General features: G+C 40.2%; 1 protein-coding gene across 2 annotated transcripts in view; it reads left to right on the top strand.

Moving 5' to 3' along the window:
* Positions 1-20,440, top strand: part of LOC117528287 (neurabin-2-like) — a 64,641-nt gene that overhangs the window by 32,608 nt on the left and 11,593 nt on the right. For both annotated transcript variants that reach the window (XM_034190902.1, XM_034190901.1), the window contains exons 6-13: positions 7,659-7,791; positions 8,082-8,202; positions 9,360-9,464; positions 10,579-10,714; positions 15,036-15,179; positions 17,240-17,293; positions 17,474-17,605; positions 17,750-17,847. In XM_034190902.1, coding sequence (XP_034046793.1) covers positions 7,659-7,791; positions 8,082-8,202; positions 9,360-9,464; positions 10,579-10,714; positions 15,036-15,179; positions 17,240-17,293; positions 17,474-17,605; positions 17,750-17,847 — 923 coding nt within the window. The remainder of the gene's footprint in view (positions 1-7,658; positions 7,792-8,081; positions 8,203-9,359; positions 9,465-10,578; positions 10,715-15,035; positions 15,180-17,239; positions 17,294-17,473; positions 17,606-17,749; positions 17,848-20,440) is intronic.

Raw genomic sequence — 20,440 nt, 5'->3', positions numbered from 1 at the left:
TGTCCGATAGGAGACAACGAACTCCTGATGTAAACTAGGCAGGGAGGCCTGGCTCCCTCGATAAAATACACAAAGATGTGTGAGCAGCATTGCACCTACTTCCCACCCTAATGCCGCTTTAAATGCCTGGGTTCAGACAGATATTCCCTTCGTTACACTCCGACTTATGGCTTAAGAAAAATGCTAATTGTTTCTCAGCCTACGTGTTCTCATATTCTTATATTAATTTGCATACATACATACATATACACACACATATATATATATATATATATATACACACACACACACACGTACGTACATGCATACTCACATATATGCAAATACAATTTCCCCCCTTTTTTCTTTTTTTTTTTTCCCTTTTTTTTTTTGTAACTCCTATAATTTCAATAGTTCAGGGGGGATGTAGAAATCTTGCCTTCATTTTAGACCTGTGTTCAGCATTTGTCCAGACTTTTTCTGCCAGCCCCGGGTTTGCCAGTCATCCTGTAACAGTTTTCTCTCTAGAAAATCCCTCTCATCCACCTCTACCGTAATCCCCAGCTCTTTCAGAGTAGGTTGGGCATCCAGGAGGGAAGGAAAGATTTTGATACCAGTCTCCAGTAATAGCTTCAGTTGGGCTGGGTATGGTGATTGTGCCTTTATTTTACACTCCTTGAGTTTTTTGATCACCTCACGCACTTGTTTCCTTTTCCTTTGCACCTCTGGAGAGAAATCTTGGTCAAAGAAGACCTTTTTTCCCTTGAATTCAACATTCTGTTGCTCCCAGGCCTGTCGCAGCACTGCCTGTTTCACATTGAAATCCACAAACTGAACTATAATGGACCTCGGTTGTGCCGTCGATTTTGGCTTGGACACTGTAGACTTGTGCGCTCGTTCGATACGAATATCAGTGTCTTCAGGTAACTTTAGTGTCGACTTGAGAAAGTGAGTGATGAACGGTATCATCTCTTTTCCTTCTGAATCTTCTCTTATCCCGTGAAGTCTTATATTGTTTCTGCACATTCTGTTCTCCAGGTCATCTTGTTTTGCTGTTAGCTTAGCATCTTTTTTAAGCAGGTATGCTAGCACTTTTTCCTGTCGTATGCCTCGATCTTCATTGTTGCTTACCCTGGTTTCCGCAACTTCAATTCTTTTTTCCAGTGTATCGATTCTTTTGTTGATTTCTCCTATTGACATCTCCATGCGTGTTTGAGACTCCTTAATATCTCGTTGAGCGTTTCCAGACTCCTCTCGGAATTTACGGAGCTCCATGAGCAACAGGTTTTCGGCCCCGGCTTCGGCTTGTGTTAGGCTAGCATCTAGCGTTAGCTGCTTTTGCGTCATCTTTGTGTCTTCACTTTTCCCCGTTTTAGCGTCTTTCTTGCTCGTTCGTTGTCCAGTAGTCATTCTTGTAGGTTCTTTTCTTTTTGTTCACAGTTAAATCGATATTGTAGGCTGTTTTCCAAATTCTTAATCGGAGTGCAACTTAGACACGTCTTTACTCGGGCATACCGGAAGAGGAAGTCCCTGTACACAGTTTTTAATTCAAAATTTTAAAAAAATGTGACGGAGTGCTTATTTGCACATCTGAATTTAGAATCAGTGAATGAGAGCCACATGGGTGCAAATATGGCTGAGCTGTTCAACGATGTATTGGAAGTAAATTTATTATGGATCATTGCAAATACTTTGCTTTGAAAAGTACTATGGAGTCACACAGCGAGAAACTAGAGCACCATGCTCATAGAGCATAAACCTCTGCCAACACGAGTTTCCAATTCCACAAATTTTTACCTTTGGAAAAATTTTCAAGGTGAAAGTCCTGTTAGAAGTGACTTTTTATGAGCTAAATTATAATGCAAAATATAGATCAAAATAACTTTTCAATGCGCAAATCGAATATCCGCTAATTCCGCAATACGGATCAGATGCGAATCAAACTCAGTTTTTTGTTTTTTTGTTTGTTTTTTTTTTAGAGCTGACGTAACGTGAATTTCTCCTCTGTGAGATCAATAAAGTTTTATCTTATCTTATTCATTGAGAGTGCCAGTTTGCACCTCATTGTCACAAATGAGGCTTTTGATTGCGATATAATGCAAAATGTACAAAATGGGCTTTTCAAAATTAAATTCAAATGTCCCACAAAATCCACAGTCCGGATCAGATCTGGATCAAACCTTGTCAGGCGATAGTGAGTGCCACTCTGCACCTCACTTTCAATATGAGGGTGATTGGGGCACATTTGATTAAGATATAATGTGAAATATTCATTAAATGGGATTTTCAATGTTAAATTTAGCTGGCCACAAATGTGTAATCTGGATCAGATCTGGATCAAACTTTGTCAGTCAATAAAGGACACCATCCTACATAATGCTGTCATATATGAAAGAAATGTGATCTTTTTTGACAGAGTTATGAAGGTTTAAATATTCGTTGAAGATAGTGATTTTCCCAAGATTTTTCCTGAATTTGACTGTTGACCTATGACCTTGAAAATTTAATCACTTCTTACCTATCAGGATATGAATCTTAGTAAAGATTTTGTAATGATATATGAAAAATCCAGGCTATTCACAAACAAACAAACGGGGCGACAGCATAACCTCCCCCAATTTCGTTGACGGTGGTAAAAAGAAATTCAGTATTGAATTGCAGCCATCTGAATCTTAATTGAATTAAATTGTGAGGTGTCGACAAATTCCCACCCCTAGTCTGTATGTGTTCCAGCTGAACGGTTCTTTTCAGGAATCAAACCAGCACCAAGCTATTTAAATGTAATAATATAAATTACTGGCAGTGGGGACTTTGTGCAGAATTCTACATTCCTGTTTCTAGGATTATTGTGTGTGTGTGTGTGTGTGTGTGTGTGTGTGTGTGTGTGTGTGTGTGTGTGTGTGTGTGTGTGTGTGTGAGAAACCCATTTCTTTATCTTACATTTGAAATAATAAGTGCATTAATCTTGAATATGGGCTGATTGCTCATTGAAAATCGTTAGTTGCAGGCCTAATTTTAAGTTATTTTCTGTAGCAGAGAGGACTAGTAGAGACTGCGGGTTCATGATACCACTCTTAGGCTGCTGTAAAGTTGCTCAACAGGAAGGAAATGTGATAGCAGGAAACAGTTTAAGGGCCACGTCCCCAGCGTTATTGTGGTCTACAGGTAGAGAATATAAATAATCCTGTTATAGCACATCCTACACATGAATTTCTTTCTGTCTCATGTAAGCATTAGCATATCCACCAGACAGAGATGGTGGGGGAAAAAAAAGAGCAAACCAGTGCCAGTGCCACACTCACACTGGGTAAGCCGGTGGTTTCCAAGGTAACAACATGGTAGTGGTCATTGCAGAGGCAGATGATGCTGCCCTTTCAAATTAAAAAGGCCGAAACAAGAGAGGAGCTGCAAAACTCATCAAAGCAAATGAGTGATGTTTCAGGAACATGTAAATGAATTGTGAACAATCAGGATTATGTGGTAACTAAGCACCAGTGAAGTGTCACTGTATGAGTGTTTTGTAGTTCATATATCTCAGCCATTCACTCGTCAAAAAGCACTCAGAATTAATATGTGGCACACTCTCAAAACACACACAGTGGATACGGTGCCAACATAGAGTACTAAAAGCCAGTTTTACCCGATTACCACCCCACTAGGCAAATTCCACCAACGGAGCTGATTTAATCGCACAATTTATTTGTACATTTTGTTTTGTTTGTTTATGCATCCACAAAGATATTTCAAAAACCTTTAAGTATGCACAACAAAAATATGAATGCAACTAGGACCAGACAGATATGGATTTTTTTGGGGGGGATACTAATATTAGGGAGTAAAAGAATTTATGATATAGATATGTCTATATTCAGTATATACATAAAAATGGCAATGATTCAGAACATTTTGTTATCAAACACTTATGACAAAGAAAGGTAACTGAGGCTTGATGGTTTACAGTTTAAAAATTAAATTTGTTACAAAGTCCTATAAATATACAGTAACTGTCAGAAAATACATGGTAGCTGGTCTCTTTGCCTCAGTCTCTTGTAGCTAATGTGATCAAGGAGTGATGGGGTCCCAGCCATCATTGACAGCATTATAAACAATGTTGCCGCACTGCCCTCTTGGCAAATTTATGTAGGTTTTCACAGCCAAAGTGTTTTCTGCATTGCTTATTTGGTGAGTGAAAAGTCTTCATGTCGGCAAAAATAACGCAAGTACCAATATGTTTGCGAAAGGCTCATATTGTCCAATGTTATCAGCCAACACAAAAGGCTTGACCTGTCAAATTTTGTTAAAATCCATATTAGTGAGTACTTCACCTTTGCCAAGATAGTCCATCTTCTTGGCTGCTGTGGCATGTCAAGATGCTGGTTAAACAGCATGATTGTTGAACATATGTACTTTGGATTGGTCACAATAAAAACCCACTCTAACATTCATTTTATTACCATAAGCTGCATCGACTATCATTTTCAATCAGTTTCACAATTACAGACCACCCCAGCTGAGGACTAGGGATGGCCAGTACCATTAATTCATGTCCGATACGATACCAATACTGGAACCTTCAGTATCTGCCGATACCAGTACCAATCCGGTAAATTTTGCCGTCTTACAATAACTAATCTGTTCATGAATACATTTGTCTGGGTTTATTTTGCTAACCTTGCCATCTAACTATACATTAATTCAAATTGTGAAAAATGTTCTTTTCCCGCGAAAGGAAAACATACTGTACAGAGCCTACAATCAGTTTGTTTTTATTTTCTGATATCCAAACCAGTAATTTTGACCAATATTGTACTGATACTAATCTACAATACCTGACATGCGCACCCATACCCAGGACCATCGCATCAGGATTCTTCACCTAATAAAGCCCGTTTTCCCCGCACCAAGATCAACTGCACATTATAGAGTTGGCTTTTATCCAGTCCAAGGCACATCTGTGCAACAATCATGTTGTTTAATCAGTATGTTGATTGCCAGGTGCATGGGTTATCTTGGCAAAAGTGAAGTCCTCATAAACATGAACAGCTGTATGTAAAAGTTTGTGCACCCCTGATGATTACCATGATTTTCCTTTATAAATCAGTGGTTGTTTGGATCAGCAGTTTCAGTTAAATGTATCTTATAGCAGACAAACACAGTGATATTGACTGGAATCCATGTGACCCTCAACTTTAACAAGATTCCCAGTACCTGCACTGGCCACACAGCATGATGGAATCACCTCCAAATTTTACTGTAGGTCGCAGGTGTTTTTCTTGGAATGCTGTGTTCTTTTTCAGCCATGCATACCGCCCCTTGTTATGGCCAAATAGCTCAATTTTAATTTCATCAGTCCACAGCACCTTATTCCAAAATGAAGCTGGCTTGTCCAAATGTGCTTTAGCATACCTCAAGCGGCTCTGTTTGTGGCGTGTACGCAGAAAAGGCTTCCTCTGCATTACAGCATCATACAGCATCTCTTTGTGCAAAGTGCACTGTATAGTTGAACGATGCACAGAGACACTATCTGCAGCAAGAACATGTTGTAGGTCTTTGGAGCAGGTTGACTATGACTGTTCTCACCATCCTTTGCTTCAGCTTATGAGATTTTACTTGGCCTGCCACTCCGGGCCTTAACTAGTACTCTGCCTGTGGTCTTCCATTTCCTCACTATGTTCCTCACAGTGGAAACTGACAGCTGAAATCTCTCAGATAGCTTTTTGTATCCTTCCCCTAAACCATGATGTTGAACAATCTTTGTTCAGGTCATTTGAGAGTTGTTTATAGGCTCCCATGTTGCCACTCATTAGAAGAGATGCAAAGAGGGAAAACATTTGTAAATGGTGACCTTAAATACCCTTTCTCCTGATTTGATTCACCTGTGTAAGGAGGTCAAGGGTCAATGAGCTTACCAAACCAATTTTGTGTTCCAATAATTAGTGCTAAATGTATTCAAATCAATACAATGACATGGGTGCCCAATTTTATGCACCTGCCCAATTTTGTTTAAGTAATTATTGCACAATTTCTGTAAATACTAGAAACTTCATTTCACCTGTCAAATATCAGTGTGTTCATCTGCTATATGATATATTTAACTGAAATTTCTTATCCAGACAACATATGATTTATAAAGGAAAATCAGGAAAATTATCAGGGGTGCCCAAACTTTTGCATACAACTGTATCTTACCAAAATTGTGAACAAATGTCAAGGGAATGGGCCTTTTGTGTGCATACAAGATATCTTAGTTCCATTTACATTTTTGTTGAGTATATAGCAACATGGAACCAAAAGCATATTGTTGCTTGGGTCCCTGGCACAAAATACAGATTACAACTTTGACATTAACTCAACTCTTTATTAAATTTCTACATTAAAATAAGTTTTGGTGAATTATGAATTAGAGCCAGTTTCAAATTCTCAAATCATGAGAGTTTGTTTGATAATGCACCATGCTGGAAAGTACTCAAGACTCTTGAGGTACCATGAAATCCGCATCAAACCAGGTGCTCGCTGATGTTTACAAAACAAACTGAACATCCACTCTGTAAAGTTCAACTTTTAACATGATCCAAACTGCCAAATTGTAACAAATTCTATGAGTTCTATTACTGAGTGGGCTCGGGCTTTGGGAATATCCGTTTCTGATGTTTTGAGTAATCCTGCTCACAATCCAACAAACAGATGGTGAAAACTTTACCTCCTTGTTGGAGGTTATTATCGCTTTAATCTTTGTGAGTTCATCAGATAGTCAAGATGCGCTTTGTGTGATTGTTATATCAAAATGTTCAGATTAGTGAACTTGCGTGCTTATTATACCAGTTGTTCACTGACAATAACCAGAAAGGACTTACAGTTTCTTACATCTTGATCCAATCACACATTATTGGCTGACAAGCACTGGTGGCCTTGTGGTCACTAAGCATGAAATGTATGGAAAGTCCAGTGTATAAAAACCAGTTTCATAAATCATTAACTGACTGAATACCAGATGAGTATGTCTGAGGAAAAACCATGGAGGTTAAATAGATCAATCAAGATGTGCTTGGAGTGTGTACTTCCAGCTTTAATTCAAGAGGTTTAACAAAAATTCTGCATTTTTATGCGCAGTCCCTCATTTTCAAAGATCTTAAGTATTTAGACAGTCTAAATATAAGGATTATTGGTTGGACAAATCATCACTTTACAGTCCGTTTTCTTAAAAAAAAAAAAAAAAATCAGAAAATGGATACATGAACATTTCCAAGTCACTGAATATGTCTTGGACTTAATTTACAGCCATTATTAAGAAATATAAACAGCATAGTAACTGTGTCTGCAGTTCACAGCTCTCAAAAATTGAGTGACCATGCAAGACAAGTGTGAGAAGCCACAAAGACACCCATAACAACTCTGAAGGAGCTCTGTAGGCTTCGGTGGTTGTGATTGAAACCAGGCATTCTGCAACTTTTGTCTGTTACATCACGAGTTATGCAACATCATGATGGAGTGGACCAGAGAAGAATGGCCCACCCTAAACATCATGATCTTAGTGTTGTTGCCGATGCTCATCTGCTGCCCAGCATTTCGTAAATGTTTTGGGGGGTATTTAAGCGCTCTATATGTACAGTATTTAATTCAGCGTGAAGTGAAGCGAGGATAAAGAAAGATGTCTTCTGATCTTTGTCCTCTGCTGAAAGGTCTTCACCACCTACTCAAATGAAGACTATGACCGCCGTAATGATGACGTCGACCCCATGGCCGCCTCAGCCGAGTACGAGCTGGAGAAGAGAGTTGAAAAACTGGACCTGTTCCCTGTTGAACTGGAGAAAGGTGTGTACGTACGTACACATGCACACAACTCACTGCGACTGTCTGCTACAACTCCATTATACACTTAAGGGATTAACTTCAGACCACGTTAGCCTGATTAATGCTTAATTGCACACAGGGTAAAGAATTTCAACCCACCACCATGTGTGATAACGGATACAACACATTACTTGTAATCCAGACTGAGAATGTAACATCTCGTATAAGGTATAAATGGTGGTGTGCCTGCACACATGATGTGTTCCAGAGTCTTTAAAGTGATTGTAATATTTTCCACGTCTGTGTCTCAGACAGCGACGGTCTGGGGATCAGTATCATTGGTATGGGTGCAGGAGCTGATATGGGTTTGGAGAAACTGGGGATCTTTGTGAAAACAGTTACAGAGGGCGGAGCTGCACAGCGAGATGGCAGGTAATCTGTTCACCAGTCTGAACCTGTCCTTCATATGTACTGTGCATCCAGAAAGTATTCACAGCACTTCACTTTTTCCCACACTTTATCGCCTTATTTCAAAATGGAGTAAATAAATTTTTGTCCTTGAAATTGTACTCACAACACCCCATAATAACAACATGAAAAATGTTTTTTTTTTTTTTTTTTTGAAATTTTTGCGAATTTATTGACAATAAAAACTAAGAAATCACACGTACATACGTATTCTCACGCTTTGCTTGATTCACTGCACCTTTGGCAGCAATTACAGCCTCAAGTCTTCTTGAATATGATGCCACAAGCTTGATGCACCTACCTTTGGGCAGTTTTGGCCATTCCTCTTTGCACCACCTTTCAAGCTCCATCAGGTTGGATGGGGAGCGTCAGTGCACAGCCACTTTCAGATCTCTCCAGAGATGTTCAATCAGATTCAGGTCTGGGCTTTGGCTGGGTCACTGAAGGACATTCACAGAGTTGTCCTGAAGCCACTCCTTTGATATCTTGGCTGTGTGCTTAGGGTTATTGTCCTGCTGAAAGATGCACTGTCACACAGTCTGATGTCAAGGGTGCTCTGGAGCAGGTTTTCATCCATCTTTGAGCTTACAGACACGAATATAATGGGTTAAGGCGAGCGAGTTGTTTATACTCCCAACTGTGCAAAAGAGTCAGTGCATGTATTTCAGCCTTTTCTGGAAGAGCAATTTCCAAATATGTAATATAAATGAAGCACCTGCTCCTAATTTCCATCATGCATGTCACATTTCCCTGCAACAAGCCCAGATATGTCAAGGCCACAGACAGGTATACAGCATATTAAATAACAAAACCTGCTTTTCATATTGATCTGGTGTATCAATTAACTAAGTCTCGATTAGTTTATCCTCATTGCATGCCCTTTCATGATAGCAATCATTGTTTTTGAGTTACTGTTTTAACAAGCTGGAGGGGAGGACTCATTTTTCGATTTATTTATTAATTCATTCATTGCATGCCTAGGGTTTGGCAAAAGTAGAAGTAGTAAGCCCTAAAAATGCCTTGAGGCTGATTTATACCGGTGCTTATCCCTGGATTTTGCAAAGGTCTACTATTATAACTTGTAAAATAGAAAATAGCTTCTGTGTTGTGTGTGTGTGTAGGATCCAGGTCAATGATCTCATCGTGGAGGTTGATGGGACCAGTCTGGTTGGCGTCACTCAGAGTTTTGCAGCTTCTGTCCTCCGTAATACAACCGGTATTGTCAGGTCTGTTCTGTGATTTTATTTATTTTACAGTTTACTTGCAAATCTTAGATTTGGGATTTTTTTTAAAGTGTGATGCACATGTATTGTACAGTAATTTGGAAAAAGTGTTGCTTGATCACTGGTAGATAAAGTAGGAGGTACTCACTGACATATGTATTTTGTCTTCCAATGTATTTGGAAACAAAAACACTCCGCTGTTTGCTCACTTAATTCCACTACCACATTGGGATTTGGGTAAATACAGTATTGTCAGTTTTCCTTTCAAAATGTAAAGCTGCACGATTTATAATTTTTGTAGGCCAAATAATGATGTAGGCATTTTTGTGGCTGATTGTTTAGGGTACAGATTTATAAAAGTCAGTTAATATGTGGGAAAGGGGGTGGGGGGGTGACAAACTACAATAATCAATACTCTATTCAGTAAAGTGGGCTGTCCTTAGAGACTCTAGGTGTTAACATGATCATGCTCACATTCTAGTCCATCCCGTGGACATTCTGGTTTTAAGGCTTGCGGGCGATAATAACAGTGGACCTATAACAGAACCCTAAGGTACCCCATACTTTACCGCTGAAAATTCAGACACTGTGTGACTATAAAAAAAAAAAAACACACTGTCATGACCTGAGAGGTAAGATCTCACTGACGAAAGCTTACTGTGCAGAAATCCCAAAATAATGTTTATTTCTCTCCAACAAAGTACATTTTTAAACTGTCAAACATCACACATAGCTACAATAACAGCTGCATTAATGGAGAATCTGCAGCCATAGCAGTAACAAATCATTAACACATTGCATTGTCTTTGTTTTATGACAAAAAGAGTTTTGCACAGTACTGTATGTGATATACATATACAACATTCAACCATTTATTTATATGTATTATACATATGTTGACCAAACAAGCTGTGGATCACCAAATGTTTGATTATTTCTGTGCCTGTTTTCTGTTAAATGAATTAAATATTTTCCATTTTCTGCTTTGCTGTTTGTGTTTAATATTTTTGGTCTTACAATAGATGGGCTTTGAATTTTCAGTCGAATGACAGCTGTATGTTGTAAAGTTATTAGGTTGTTTTCTGCTTTGTAATTGGTGCCTGTTTCATGTTTTCAGGTTTGTGATTGGTCGAGAGAAGCCAGGGGAGCAGAGTGAAGTGGCTCAGCTGATCCAGCAGACTCTGGAACAGGAGCGGTGGCAGAGAGAGATGATGGAGCAAAGATACAAACAGTACATGGATGAAGATGAAGAGGTACATGTCAATACACGAGTATCAAAATAATTCACACTGTGAACTTTGTGTCTCTAGGGTGAATAAGAAGTCTGGGGCTCATAGAGCTTTCTCTTTCCTGTTCTGTGGAATGATCTCCCTGCGTCAGTAAAACAATCAGATTCTGTGGAGACTTTCAAGTCCAGACTTAAGACGCACTTATTTTCCCTTTGGTATGGCTAGCATACTGGTATAGTATAGTTCTGCGTTTTTTACTCTTTGAATTTTATTAGGAAACGAAGCATGCCGCGGCCTCACCTTTACCTAAATTCTGGGTCTTTAGTGAAGCTTAGGGCTAGTGGCCGGTGATCACCTTAGTATCCTGTTTTTCTTGTTGTTTAATGCTGGCAAATTATACTGTATTTCTTGTCTTTCTGATGCCTGATTCTGTTTTTTCTCTCTGTTTAAGGTGCAGCTCCATCCAAAGATGGGTGTGGTATTAGTGCTGAAGACCCTCCTGTCCTGTGCACCAATAGTATTTCTTGTATAATTGTTTTGTGAATTGTTCTGTAATTTGTGTCTGTAGCATGGCCCAAGCAGAGGGTCACCCCTTTGAGTCTGGGCTGCCTGAGGTTTCTTCCTCAGAGGGAGTTTTTCCTTACCACTGCTGCTCTGGGGGTTAGTAAGGTTAGACCTTACTTGTGTGAAGCACCTTGGGGTAACTCTGTTGTGATTTGGCGCTATATAAATGAAAATAAATTGAAAAACTGAAACTAGGTTCAAGATTAGGTTTCATCACTGCAGATTTGAAACATTTAGGAACAGACCCAGAAGTTAAAGAAAGATTAATAATTTCCAGAGTCGACCCAAGAGTGGGCCACAGGTCCTTAAACAGTTTTGTTGGTATAGGATCAAATAAACATGTTGTGCTTTTTGTTGACGTTACGAGTTTTGTCAGCATGCCTAGTGAGAAACGAGGGTAGGCTGAAAAGTTCGAAGGCTGACTATGATGCAGTTGTCGAATTGAACAAATTCAGGGTTATTTTTCTACATAGTCTCCCTGTAACTCCACACACTTCTTCCAGCGGTGCTTGAGTGCTTCGATTCCCTTGGCATAGAAGCTTTCATCTTGAGAGTCAAAATAGTCCTCAACGGCAGCCATCACCTCATCATTGCTCCGATAGTGCTTCCCAGCCAAGTTTTTTTTCAGGTTTGGGAACAGATGAAAGTCAGAGGGCGCCAAGTCAGGGGAGTATGGTGGGTGATCTACCAGTTCGAATCCACACTCATGGATAGTTGCCATGGCCACTGTTGACTTGTGGGGGCATTGTCTTGATTGAACCGCACCCCTTTTGTCAGCTTTCCTGGTCGCTTCTTTTTGATAGCCTCGCGTAACTGTCTCAGTAGGTTAGAATAGTACTGTCCATTTATGGTTTGTCCTTTTTCAAGATAGTCCACGAACACAATGCCCTTGGCATCCCAGAAAACTGAAACCAAGACCATGGCCTTCTTTGGAGGTGGTGACCTTGGGTGTTTCCACTGCATTTATTGTTTTTTGTCTCTGGTTCAAAGTGGTGAACCCAACACTCATCCTGGGTAAGAAAACGTTCCATGTAATTGGCTGGATCCTCTTCAAATTGCGCCAAGTTTGCCTTTGACATGACAAGCCTGGTGCGTTTCTGATCAGGCGTCAGAAGACGTGGCACCCACCGAGCTGACACCTTTGACATTCCAAGTTCTTCATGCAGAATGTGTTCAGTTCTCTCACGGGATATTCCCACAGCATCTGCTAGCTGATTACTCGTCGATCGTCTGTCGTCCATCACCATTTCATGAACAAGGTCAATGTTTTTCTGGATTGTGGCTGTTGCAGGCCACCCAGACCTTGGGTCGTCTTCAAGGTTGCCTCTGCCCCTCTTAAATTCAGCTGCCCACTTCTGCACTGTAGATATGGAGGGAGCTTCATCCCCTAATGTAGCAACCATATCCGCATGAATGTTCTTGGGCTTTAACCCCTTCTTATGCAGGTACTTAATCACACTGCGATGCCAGATTTTGTCCATTTTTGCCGTTTCCCTCCACCACGAACTTTCAAACTTGGCTATGAACCACAAACTACCTCACAACCTGGAAGAAAATAACACAGTTAGTCATCAGAAGAGTTGAACTTAATGCATGCAAGTTTTATTGAAATGGCATTTTTCCTTCTTGGTGAGCCTTAGAACTTTTCAGCCTACCCTCGTACTATCAAATTCTTTAAATCTAGGTAATACCTCAGTAATGGCGCCCACTTCAGTAGCAGGGTGTAGTGGCTGGGTTAAGGCATGCTGGCATATGTTTAACCTAATGTCTTCTATTTTCTTCTCAAAGTAATCCAGGAAATCTTGTGCTGTAAAAGGAGAGCAAACTACAGGTGGTTGTCTATGAATAAGTGTTGCCACCGTGTTGAACAAGAACTTTGAGTTATGCTTGTTTTTGTTGATCAAATCAGAGTAATAGGTCCGCTTTGTAGCCAGTAGTGCATGCTTATAGTCTAAGATACCATCACGCCACGTGAGGGAGAATACTTCTAATTTTGAACTCCGCCATTTCTGTTCTAGACCTCTAGCCTTATGCTTGAGGTCACGCACGTAATCATTGAACCAAGGTGACTGTTTTGGGGGAGCGCGGTTTTAACACAGGTGGCGCAATCATTTTCGAGTGTAGTTTTGAACACTGAGTTTAAACTATCCACAAGACTGTCTGCTGATTGGGTATTTGCCAAATGTGAAGCTAAGACATCAGGCAGTCTAGCTTCGAGTTCAGTCTTAGTTGAGGAGATGATGCATCGCCGTAGTGATATACAAGGTTGTTGTTCCACTAAACACGGCAGCAAAACTGTAAACTTAATAAGTGAGTGATCAGAGACCACTGATGTAAGAGGCATGATGTCAATATTCGTGACAGCAATACCACATGCGAGAACCAAATCCAGGGTATCTCCACTAATGTGCGTTGAGTCCCAAATGCATTGCCGAAATCCCAATACATCCACAATTTCCATAAATTATTTGCAGAGGGGATCAAAGGCTTATTTATATGAACGTTAAAGTCACCAATAATCAGAATGTTATCTGCACTAGTTGTCAAGTTAGAGATGAACACACCAAATTCATCTAAGAATTCAGAATGAATGAATGAATGAATGCTTGTTAGAGCCGATAACAATCCACGGAGAGCCCGGTGGTCTGGTGATCTCGTCTGGTATGTTATGAAGGTGCTCAAAGTCACTTGTGACTGCTTGCTCGTGCTGTAATCCAATTTGTAACAGCTTGTGTCGACTGTAGTAATGTTGCCCCAGACTAACTCGGCAACTGACAAGTAAACATAAAAGTAAAAATACTTTTAAGAAGCACCAAAAGTGATAGCCTTCAGCCGCTGCGACTATGCGTGCCGCCATCTTGGTAAGGTCTCTAAGAATATGGGCCAGGAGGCCTATATACTGTGACAAAGTAATGCGGCTGATTTTTATTCTTCTGACCTTGGCAATGCATAATATCCTGAGCAGAGCGGAGAATCAGATGCTCAAACGAGTTATATTTGTGACCCCAACAGCTAATAAGCTAAACCTAGATTTATAAATAAGAGAAACACCCTCGCCTTGCTTCGCATCACAGGGGACATGACTAATTGTGTATGCTTGATGGGCAGGCCTCATTTAAGGGGAGGACAGCCGTAGGTTTAAGCCAAGTTTCACATAACCCAATCATATCTAAGTTCCTGTTCCTGAATATTGTCTACAGCTCTACCTGAATGCAATGTCAGTCTTTCCCAGGTTACTTCCCCAGCCAAGGCTGGTACTCTTTTACAGTCATGCGTAGGGTTGGGTTCTGCCAGTGTGGCATTTACCATTATTATGTATGCAGACAGGGGAAGAAAAAAAATAATTATGCAAGTTTTATAAAACATGCAATTTCGAAACAGATAATATCAAGGATTACAATTTATACTTGAGAATAATTTCTTTATTTAAAGTTAAAACAGTCCCCAGATTACTTTCTACATAAATAGTTGGAACAGTAATGTAATTATGTATCATGACATGTATCAAATAAAGATTGGTGTATCATGATATGTATCATATTGTGGAGCTAGTGTATCGTTACACCCTTAGAATTAATGTTTTTTGTTAATTATCCTCAAACCACTACACAGTCAAATCCAGGGACCTGTCATCTTCAAACCCACACTGGAGGCAAAGCAATCACAAATGTTGACAAAATGTCACACCTGGACATTGCCCTGGTATACTGCTGGCTTATTATAGAATTGGCACAAAAAAAATTGTTAATATATCTGCGCATGTATTTTAATCTGCCTGAAGACTGGTGAGTACGCAACCGATGAAGAGGAAGAGATGAGTCCAGTATTTCCCAACTCCATCGAAGTTTTTGACCTGCCAGAGAACCAGGACATGTTGTCTCCTGTGGAGCTGGATCCAGAGAAGCTGGCACACAAGTTTAAGGAGGTATATATGTGTGTATTTTGGGTGATTTAGGTTTTGGGTTTTGGTTTCAGTTAATTGTCCTTGTAAACAAATGTATGATGTTGTTGCTTTTTAAAGGGAATATATAAAATGAAGGTTGGAATGAGGGTGCAGTGGTAGCATTCTTGTCTCACAGTACCAAGGTCTGGCATTCAAAGTCCACCTGTTACACCGTCTACCTGTACATTTGGATTTGTATCAGGAAAGGCATCTGACGCAAAATGTTCAGAATCAAGATGAGGTCACTGTGAGAACCCCCAGATGAATATCGGGGAAGCCAAATGAAATTAGTATACAAAACCAGAAGAAGTAGTCTTGCCTAGTTCTGTTTACCTCTACATTCTGTAGTGTGAAGTGGATGAGAGTCTACGACTCCCTTGGATGGAACACTAGTCCAACTGGGATTACTTCCCCAGCCAAGGCAGGTACTTATTTAGTTGGGTGAACTAGGACAGTGCAGATCAAGTGTCTTTTCTAGGGAAGCAGACAGGGAGCGTGAGCCAAAATCGACCTCATGTCTATATATTAGTAGCCAACTCCTTATCCCACTGAGCTACCTGCTCTACATAAGATATATCTACATAAAACAAGGGTCAGTTTGTCAGAATGGTTCTCAGTGGTCATTGTCATTTAGAAAGTGTATTCCAGATACCTGATGCCAATTAGGAGAGCAGTTTGTGTTTGCTGAGTTTGAAACCAAAGTCTTGCACAGTAGCCTCAGGAGGGCCATTGGCCTATTTAACCAGGAACCTTTTGTCAACTTTCCCTGGTACTTCACTTAGAGCGTTTCACAAAATTGGGATAGTATTTTATGTTTATGGCCTGACCAGCCTGACCATCAACACAACCCCTTTACAACCATCACTTTCCCAGAAGAAGTCATGACCTTTGCATTCTACAGAGATGGTGAGAATGGGTGTTTTCCACTGCATGGATTGTTGCCTTACCTAAGGCAGAAAGTGACAGACATAGCACCTATCTTGGGTTAGACGTCTTTCAGTAAAATTGTCTGGATCTGCTTCAAATGGCTTCAGCTTAACTCTTGATGGGATCAGTCTTCTGATCAGGAAGTGGTCTGGTCGCTAACTATGTACCACCTCGAGGTGCAGGCAATAAATTATTTCTTAGCTGGAGGTAGTTGAAGAACGCCCAGACTTTGGCTCATCTTAAGTTTCAGTGGGTGCCTTTTTGAATGCAAATGAATGAACATCACCTTGGAATTACATGTGTTTTATTTTTTTTTAAATTCAGACTTTTTTTTTTCCACATTTCTGGAATATTTGCTACTTCCAACTTTCAAAGTCTTGTATCAAAGGTTGAATACATTGTGATATGAAGAGAAACATGCTAGCTAGTCATCTAAGTTCAGGCCACTTCTGGTAGCATGCACTGGTGCTGTGCATCACCACACTATGGAATCAGCTTGGGTCCTGGATGGCAACCACCCAAACAGACAACCAGTCCATCCATACCACCTAAAAGTAACCATCTAGCTGCCACAATCATTCTTGTCTTAGCAAGGATGGCCATCTTTCAGTAACCTATTCTTATACAGACCCTGAGACCTATTGGTGCTGGTGCTTATCTCTACAGTCTCTAGTGTGAAGCGGATGAGAGTGTACAACTTCCTCTGGACGGGAAGTCAGTTTGAGTTTGAGTTATTTTGCCAGCCAAGGCTGGTACCCATTTACAGCTGGGTCAACTGAGAAAATGCACATGCAGTGTGTTTTCCAAAGACACAGACAGGTAGCGTGCATCACATTCGAACCCAGGTCTACATATTGGTAGCCCAGCTGCTTATCTGCCGAGCTACTCTTTGAACTGGCGTCAAGATGAAAACATTTGCAATTAAGATTAAAAAAAAAAAAAACTATAAACATCTGCCAACTTTAAAAAGCTGTAAAACCCTCTACTTCTGTTTAAAATTTACAAGCAACTCCTCAAACTGTTGAAATGAGCTTTTAAAAGACTTCTGGTTTCATTCTGTTGCATTGCCACCACAGCGCCACTGTAGCTGCTTTTTCTAATCTTTCTTTCTGTAGCTTCAGATCAAACATGCAGTCACCCAGGCTGAGATCCAGCTGCTAAAGAGGAAGGTGAGGACAGCCAACTTTGTCTCTTCTTAACATGTGAAGAGGATTTATTTTGCCATAGCGTTAATGTTTTCTCTTGGCCGAACACTGACTTAACATTTGTTCTGCATCATGCATACCACCTCCTCCTCTTCCTCCTCCTACTCATCCTCTTTGCTCTCACACCACCCCCACTGCCTCCAGCTGGCCCATGCAGAGCAGGACAAGTTGCGCTGGCGGATGGAGCGTGCTCAGTTGGAGCAAAATATCCGGGACAGTAAGGAGAGGATGGAGAAACTGGAGAGCTACTGGATGGAGGCGCAGACCCTGTGTAAGGTAATTTAATGAAGAACGTAAAAAGAATAGTGCAAGTTTATACCGTGACTATTGTGCTGGAAATCTTCCATGAAATTATTTAGTGTGTGTGTGTGTGTGTGTGTGTGTGTGTGTGTGTGTGTGTGTGTGTGTGTGTGATTTCAGGCAGTGGATGAACACCTGAAGGAGACCCAGGCTCAGTACCAAACCCTGGAAAGGAAATACAGTAAAGCCAAGCGGTTGATCAAGGAATTCCAGCAGAAGTAAGTAACGGTTATAAAGATCTGAGTGAAGCTACCAAACCTGGTACAGAACTGGTTATGTTGACAATGGAACCAAAAAGAACCAAAACCAAAAAAAAAAAAAAAAAAAATCGACCAGACAGCACAGACTTTCTGTATTAGTATGTTCCCATGTTTCAGACACAGTCTGTGATGAAATATCAACGATATAAAGCAGTAGAGGTAAAAATCTGATTTGAAACCGATGTGTAAATCTGTATCAAACCTTACAGTGGCAAGAGGACCTCCAAAACTGGTTGGAAATCCCACAAGTTTTATATATATATACCGCACATAAATCCACAAATGTAGCAGACCAGATCAGGATAGGATTAAGATTAAGGGTCACGTCTTGATATTCTATGGCACATAGTGCAAGAGTGCATGTCATCTGAGCACAAGACACAAAGGAGTCGGATGTATTCTCTTAATTTTTCATGAATCTGCTTTGGCCATTCAGTATTTTAACGTTTCCCATAATCCCCCTGCGCTTCCCAGAATGCACCGCGGCTCCAGCAGAGTTCAGCCATCTCACAGCACATGTAAACAATGGCAAAGCGAGGATGTGAATGGCGCCAATTCAGCTAGTTTATGGGCGATTATGATGATGACACGTTCTCTCAAGTTGAGGAGATTATCTAAAAGAGGTTGTAGCACCAGTGATAAACTTCTGCCCTGATGTTGTCTTGTTGTCCACACTTCACGAGGTGTGTTTACATTGTGCCCTAAACCGGAACTCTGCTGAAACCGACCTCTTGTGGTTTCAGCAGAGTTCCTCTCATGGACCACCAGACAGCACGAGATTCACAACTGTGAAACACTGAATAGCATGAACTGGTCCCTAAGTTTTGTTTTTTTTTTATTCAATTTAGACTTTATTGACCATTTCCCACTTGTGTATAACAAAGCAGTTTGTACAGATTAAAGAGCAAAACAATTTGTTGCAATTTAGTACCTGGAAAGTGTTAAAAGTACATTTCAAATACACTGAAATAAAAACCATGCTGTACATTACAGTATATACTGTATTCATAAATAATCACAAATATACACACATCCTTTTGGTGACAGTCACAGAAAATCTTTTTAAGACATAAAATAGTACTGGTCATTAATGATTTTTTTGGGGAGAGATCCTATGCGCTTGGTTCTTACCTAAACTGTGGAGTTTTATCTACTGGAATGCAGCTTTCATTGAATTAATGTTTTGGGACAGTTAAGGTTCAGTTATGACAGAAAGGTTCATTTATTTTAACATCACACTGAGATAAAGGCACTATGTTCGTTGTAATTGTGGAAGTCTGTTTAAAACGTTTTAACAGTGGTCGTACATTAGAATGGAAAATTGAGAAGAAGAAATGACATTACACATCTTTCACAAAACTCAAAAACACAAATTGGTCTCTGCACTCAAAGCTGTAGTGACACTTTAATAAAAACTATGTACAAAAGTAAAAAAACTAAACCAATGGAGGAACCCTGTTATATGACTGAGGCAAAACAGGGCTACTTTGGATCACAGAATCAGATACACACTATCAACATGTATTATGATGGGGGAAGACTATTAAAATAAACAATGACACAGACGCACATGCACATCCACACAATGAATTGCACAAAGTTTATTCCACAGAGGATTCAGGGTGCTGTGTTTTTGTGACTCAGTGCCTTGTCAAGAAAATCTGACATCAGTCACTTCACAATGACCAGGAAGGAGAAGGAGTTTAAAACAAATGACAGGATGAATGTTTGAGGCAACGATGAGAGTTGAAGGCAGTCTGAGGGAAGGGAGGGTGGACGAGGTGCATTTACTGGCCTGATTAAAGGGGTCATATTAGACGTATTTTCAACATGCTAATAACAGTCACCAGGTGTCTTAAAAACATCTGTAGCTGAGACGATGCTTCCGAAATAGTCCAATTTTTAGGTCTCTAAAAAATGACCTGTTTCTGTACCTGTTGTTTGAACTGGAAAGGAGCTGTTGGTTCAGCCAAGGAGGTATTGTTACTTCTTTCTGACACAATGTAGAGGTATGTCCATAAGTATTTGAACAGTGAAACGATTTTTCTAACTTTGACTTTGTACACCACCACAATGGAGTTGAAATGAAACAGTCAAGATGTACTTGTAATGTGGACTTTTATCTTAAATTCGAGGAGTTTAAAAAAGATATGTGTGTCATTGGAGCTGAGCTTCTCCAGGGGGTGGACATGCTGTTCTTCTGGAATTACAAGCAGTCTTTGTTTCAGTCTGGGAGACGGATATCGTCACTACAGGAAAGGTGCTTGTAAGGATGATTCTGAACATGGGCGACGCCAGGGAAGCGCTAGGAGGTGCTAGAACTCCCCCTGGATTTGTCATAGCATCCCCAAGAAAATAATTCCTCATTCATTATTTTAATTTAATTTCGTCCCGTGTTTTAAGGCCTTGTCTACACTGAAACTGAACTTCCCCTATACATTCTTAACGCATCTGAATAGGTTTCTTAATAGCATGTGTTGGTGCGTGATATTCGTGATTTTCATGGAGCATGTTTTTGGCTGTCAAAAGCATCCCCAAGAAAATAATTCCT

The sequence above is a fragment of the Thalassophryne amazonica genome, chromosome 16 (assembly GCF_902500255.1).
Source record: "Thalassophryne amazonica chromosome 16, fThaAma1.1, whole genome shotgun sequence".
NCBI lineage: Eukaryota > Metazoa > Chordata > Actinopteri > Batrachoidiformes > Batrachoididae > Thalassophryne > Thalassophryne amazonica.
This window is presented reverse-complemented; position numbering and strand designations above follow the sequence as displayed.